This window comes from Lissotriton helveticus, chromosome 4_2 (assembly GCF_964261635.1).
Source record: "Lissotriton helveticus chromosome 4_2, aLisHel1.1, whole genome shotgun sequence".
NCBI lineage: Eukaryota > Metazoa > Chordata > Amphibia > Caudata > Salamandridae > Lissotriton > Lissotriton helveticus.
In genome coordinates this window covers 35,729,797-35,735,979 of record NC_136064.1, presented here as the reverse complement: position 1 = coordinate 35,735,979, position 6,183 = coordinate 35,729,797, and the positions used below count along the sequence as shown (strand labels likewise).

The window sequence follows — 6,183 nt, the reverse complement described above, 5'->3', positions numbered from 1 at the left end:
AGGGCCACATACAGTAGGGTTGAGTTTGTACATGCACAGTCCATACATCAACATGACATTTGAGACATGCATGAGTGAGTAGTGTTTTTATTGTGTGAGAAGGGAGTGTCAAAATCATATGTTCACCTCATGGAGGGAGACCGCAGATAATTCATTGTACATCCATTGGCTAGCAGTAATTTGTTGTTCATCATTACTGTGGTACAATGTCAGTTTTATGTGCACCAGACAGTGTATATGTATTGTCCATGTACAATATGTCATGCTAACGCATGGTTCTGCGGAGGACTGGACAATCTTCAGACTCTTCTTCATCAGATGTGTTTGTTGTCACAGCTGATGGTGGACTCAGTGGTGCAGTTGACACGGGAGGCATAGACACATCAGGGGCTGCAGATGTAGATGGGATTGTACCAGCATCATGTTCGATGCCCATCAGGTACCGCATGAATGCACTGAGCATGAGTTGTTGATTTTCAAGCACAGCTGTTACATCATGTTGGTAGTTAGCCAATTTGGTCAGGTAGGCATCCTGTTTAGCATTCATATCTTTAAGGGTGTCTGGCCACTTCAAGACTGCCACTTGTGTTAGGCATTTGTCTGTGCCTCTGCTGCATGACCTCTGATATCTCATTCATGGCGTGAAACAAAGTACGTGGTGGTGCATCATTGGTGCTACCAGTTTCCGCATTGCCACTATTGGATGTAAGGCAACGGAGCACTCCCTCTAGGGTGCCTGCCATGCTCTCAATGCCTTTACGCACCTCCTGTGCCAACTGCCCCTGTACATCCACGACACGTTGTTCAAAAATATTCAGCGTGTTTGGCGAGTGGTGAGGCAGAGATGTTGTGGGAGGTGGCGTAGGAGTGCTTCCAGGTTGGGCAAGCGGAGATCCCACTGTGCTGGTTTGCCTTCTGGGGCGGGGAGAGGGAGTCTGTATTGATAGTAAGAGGTCCTGGATGACGTCTGTGTCCACACTTGGTACACTTTCCACGGCGTCATCATCGGATTCAAACATAGGTTCCTGCTCATGAGGATGTGTACCATGCTCTGAAATAAAAAATAGATGTATGTTTATGATCATGTCTGACATATGGTGTACAAAAGCACAATTCTCAGTCATCTACCCTTTTTGAGTTTGATGTGTGTCAACATGTCAAAGTTAAAGCTACACATCATCACTCATGTTACCTAAAATGACATGGCATGATTCATTTGATGGATTCTATATATTTGTCTAAAAACATGGCACATGGCCAGACAGTGCTTGCACACTTGCAACATTCAACTTGAGTGCATGTCCTGATGTCTGTTTTGTTGGTGTATATTGGGGACTCATTCCAGCACAGTAGCAAGTCCAAGTGGCTTTATGCACTCTATATGTGTGCAACAGGTATCAGGCCATAATTACAGAGGATTGGGGACATGGATTTCTTACCATCTCCCATCATCCCACATGTCATAGCCATCACAGCTGTGTTGTTTGTGTGTGGACCATTTCCTGTGTCTTCATGCTAATTACGTTACATTTTGATAATACAGATTGCTCCTGGTATGTTGCTCAACCTACACCCAGCTCCCCCTGTGTGCCCCTGCTGCCACTGCTGAGTACACACTGGGAGGTGTGCAGTTCCACCATATTAGTGTCCCATTAGTGGCCTCATTACAACTATTTTACACACTGTTTGCACACCATTTTTGTTTCTGTGCCACTGTTCCACCACCCCATGCACACATGCTGCTCCCGCCTACCAGCTGCTCCTCCCTCCCACATCCCCATATGTCCCAAACTGTGCTCGACTGTGCTACTTGCGCACCAGAGACACACCTTAAGCAAGCCAGTCTGCTGCCATCTGCGCCTCGACCATGCCCAGCGGCAGGACCCCTTGTGGCCACTAACGCCACTACACCACACTCAAGTACTACGCCGGTACCCTCCATGCACTCAATGCCATCCAACACAACAGTTGTTTCCAGCCCACCACAATAACATACACACGGGACCCTTCTCCTGCCGCACATGCAGCTTCACATGCAAGTGAACCACCAAACCCCCATGGAGAGGACCCAACCACCTCTGATGCATTATCCACAACACCCACTCCACACGAACACAGCCCATGTGGCTCTGGGATGTGCTTGACACCTCCGCCCCAGATGTGTGATCATTAAACTTGAGCTGGTGGGACTAGTCCTCTGCAACCAACATCCCCATAGACATCCCAGACAGCTACAAGTTGAATCGCAGGGATTGCGCTGACTGATTTGGTGTATGGGTCACCATCGACCACAAGTCCCCCCTCAAGGTCGGCACCCATGCAGACAACACCATCAACACCGCCAACCACCTGCACATACACATCCACACCGACACCCAACACCACCTTCAGAGGACCCTCATGTACAGCACACCAACCCTGTGCTCAGTTTTGCTGCTCCATCAAGGCCCTCCCCAGCACCCACACACTCCCCTCCACGCACCACATCATCCTGTGTGACCTGACCTTACACCTCAAGGACAACAACGATGACAACTCCACCATACTGATCAACGACCTGACCAGACCCGGCTGCAGACTACTCGGGACCAAACCCACGCCGCCAGCCACAAGCTGGACCCCGTCTTCTCAACAGGCACCCACATCACCTCCAACCACACCACTGACCTGCACTCGACCGACCACCGCAGCATCAATTTGACCTTCTATTAATCAACCACACACCACTGCAGAGAACTGCTGCCTCACCAATGCTGGGTAAAAGTAAACGTAGACCAGCTGGTCACACCCCTCCGCCAGGGCCCGAACTACAACCCCACCAACCCAGTCGCCAGTGCCCAAAACACTATGACAGTGTATGTAGGACGGCACCAACACCTTTGCCCCACTCACGTTGGCCTCCAACTGCCACGCCTGCAGCAGAGCCACCCGGTTCACCGACTACCTCCAGACCTACCAAGGCACATGCCGGAAGATGGAGTGAACATGGCTCCATGGACACACACTGCACAACCACACAGTCCACAAGGACGCCACGTGTATACATCACCACCTCAACAGATTGGCAAAATGCTCCTCCTTCCAAACATTTCTGGATACCAATGCACACAACAGCAATGATGTCTTCTGCATCGTTATTGAACAGAGAAACCCATGCGAAAATGTTGTCAACATCCCACCCTCACAAGAAGTGTGGGACTCACTGTCCATCTTCTCACAGCGCACGTTTAGTGCCATCGACGACAGCTTCACCACCACATCCACACCAACTTTGCCAGACTCCACCTCCCCAGCGAGGACCACCAGCCCCAAACACAGCACATCCTGGTACTACGTCGACAAGGACGCAACACACAAGGTCATGAACTCCGTACACTCTGGATCACCACCAGTACCATCACCACACCACTTATTGTAAAAGGCAGAGGAAGCGATCATACCCCAACTACACAAGTTCATCTACATTTACTTCAATGCAGCAACATTCCATGAAATATGGAGGCACGCCACAAGCAATGCCCTCCTCAAGATGCACAAGTCACACCCCGAGGCCCTCGGGGACTCACTGCCCATCTCCCTGCTCACGTTCCCAACGAAGTTCATCTAGGTAATGAAGAACATGCAATTGTGGCGCCGGCTGGAAGACCCCTACATGTTTCACCCGTCCCAGTCCAGATTCATACGTACATACAGCAGCAAGACAGTCCACATGTCCAGCACAGACAACATCATGCACCAACTAGCCAGCACCAAGTCAGCAGCCCTCTTCCTCCTGGACCGGTCAACCGCCTTTGACACGGTATGCCATCACACTCTGAAGACACACCTCCGAGAATCATGATTCCAATTGAAGGCCCTACACTGAAGAACGTCCTTTCTCTCCCGCAGCACCCAGAGCGTCCAGAGTGTCCAAAACCCATCCATCAAATGGGACGCCCTCAACATCATTTGCGGCTTACCCCAGGGGTCATCCCTCAGCACAACACTGTTCAACATGTACATGTCCCCCTCGTACAGGTGGGCCGCCATCACAGCCTCTACATCATCTCCTACACCAACAACACCCAGCTCATCCTCTCCATCACCAGGGACCCACTCACACCCTCAACAAACCTCGACGAGGGACTGAATTCCCTCACCAAGTGGATGAGGTGCAACAGTATGAAATTGTACTTGGACATGACACAGGGCCTCATCCTTGGACCCACACCCTGAGCCTGGGACGACTCCTGGTGGCCAACCACACTGGGAACAGCAACAACACCCACTGACCATGCACGCAAATTACTATACATCCAGTACTCCTCCCTCTCCATGTCTGAGCAGGTCGACGCCATGTCCTCCTCATGCTACAACTGCCTCCACATGCTATGCTGGATCTACAAGCGAATCCCCACCACAGACTGACATTAGTGTGACGCAGGCGCTGAGCAGCAGCGGACTGGACTACCGCAACGCACTGTACTGAGGATTCCCAAACAAACACTTACAAGTACAGCAACTCATCCAATACACTTACGGCTCATTGATTGTCAACGTCCCACACCGCAGCAACATCTTCCCCCAAATGTGAGACCTACACTGGTTCCCCATCAGCAAGTAGATTAGCTTCAGGCTCCAGACCCAGACGCACAATACACTCCAGTGGCCCGGAGCAGGCTACCTGTACAGCAGACTCAGCTTGTACACCCCCACACGCCAGGTCCACTCCACCAGCCTCCCCCTCACCACTGTCCACCGCATCCTATGACCAACCTCCAGCAGCAGATCCTTGTCCTACCTCGCCGCCAAGACCTTGCACACCCTCCCGGCCCACCTACGGCAGACCCAGGACCTACTCTCCCATTCAGAAGACTCATCATGACCTGTCTCTTTGAGCGGTAGCCGCAGCCCCTTCCCATCAGAGTGGGAGATCCAACAGGTGTTTTTACATGCTGGAAGAGTTGTTCCAAGGACACAGACTTCTGTTATCTCAGATTTATATTTTCAAGCAGCTGTGGTTCATGCAGACTGCAATGTAATGCATTCCACAATGTTGCAGAAAAAAACCTGCGCAGCCAAAACGCGCCTGCTAGACTCATAGTAGACATCCCGCACCAAGATCACATCACCAGACACCTAAGAGACCTCCACTGGCTCCCCGTCAACAAAATCATTACTTTCCGCCTTCTCACCCATGCACACAAGGCCCTTTATGATATAGGACCCAAATGCCTCAACACTCGACTGTCCTTCTACAAACCCACACGCCAACTAAGATCATCCAATCAAGTCCTCGCCGCAGTCCCGCGCATCCAATATTCCACCATGGGGGCCAAATCATTCTCCTTCCTGCCCGCCTAGACCTGGAACTCACTCCCCACCCACCTCCGCCTTACTCAGACCCACATCCCCTTCAGATTAGAACTGAAAACCTGGATATTCGACAAATAATGAACCCCTCCCTCTAGCGCCTTGAGACCCTCCGGGTGAGTAGTGCGCTATATAAATGCCCGAACTTGAACTTGAACTCCCTGGTACAATACTTTTTGTAGACCCTTCACAGTTCATGACATTGCATGACTACTCTTTCCACTACACGTCTGTAATTGAGCCGGCTACCTTACTTTATGCACTGCACAACATTACCTTCTTTGCACAGTTCCCCTTGTAGGGACTTACCCTGTGTGTCTTGCGGTTCCTCATGCTCTGCACTGTCCTGTCCTGGGACGCCAACCACCAACTCCTCTGGGATGACCGCCGCTACCCGCTCCTCAAGGTCATCCAGCTCTTCCTGTAGTGATGGGCTGCCTCCTCCTGTCACCCCAGCTTCTTTGCGGTTTCTTGCCATTTTCTCTTTTGTCCGGCGCTTTATGTCGTTCCAGCGTTTCTTCAGGTCAATGACTGTCCTCTTAGATTGGGCCACACAGTTGACCTTTGCCAATATGGACAGCCAAATTGCCTCTTTTTTTGATAGTGGCAACTTTGAACTGGCAAAGAGGTGGTGCTGGTGGTCTGTGACCTCATTTATGAGGATGGTGTTCTCCTCAGCGCTGAAATTAATTTTCCTCTTCCTCTTGCCATGGGTTTCTCCCTGTGTTTCAGGCTGCGCTTCCTGGGTGCCATGTGGCTGGACATCCTGGCTGCCATGTGGAAGGTCCCCTTGGCTGCTGCTGTGTCCTTCAGGCTCCATGGTAACAATTT

The 6,183-nt window shown here is 51.1% G+C and overlaps 1 protein-coding gene across 1 annotated transcript; it reads right to left on the bottom strand.

The window, feature by feature from the left end:
* Nucleotides 1-551: 551 nt before the first annotated feature.
* Nucleotides 552-5,830, bottom strand: LOC144751950 (uncharacterized). The gene is made up of 2 exons (XM_078639914.1): nucleotides 5,662-5,830; nucleotides 552-1,051 (listed from the first exon to the last, which is right to left on the bottom strand). The coding sequence occupies exons 1-2, from the start codon at nucleotides 5,828-5,830 to the stop codon at nucleotides 552-554; spliced, it is 669 nt and encodes a 222-aa protein (XP_078496040.1).
* Nucleotides 5,831-6,183: the final 353 nt, after the last annotated feature.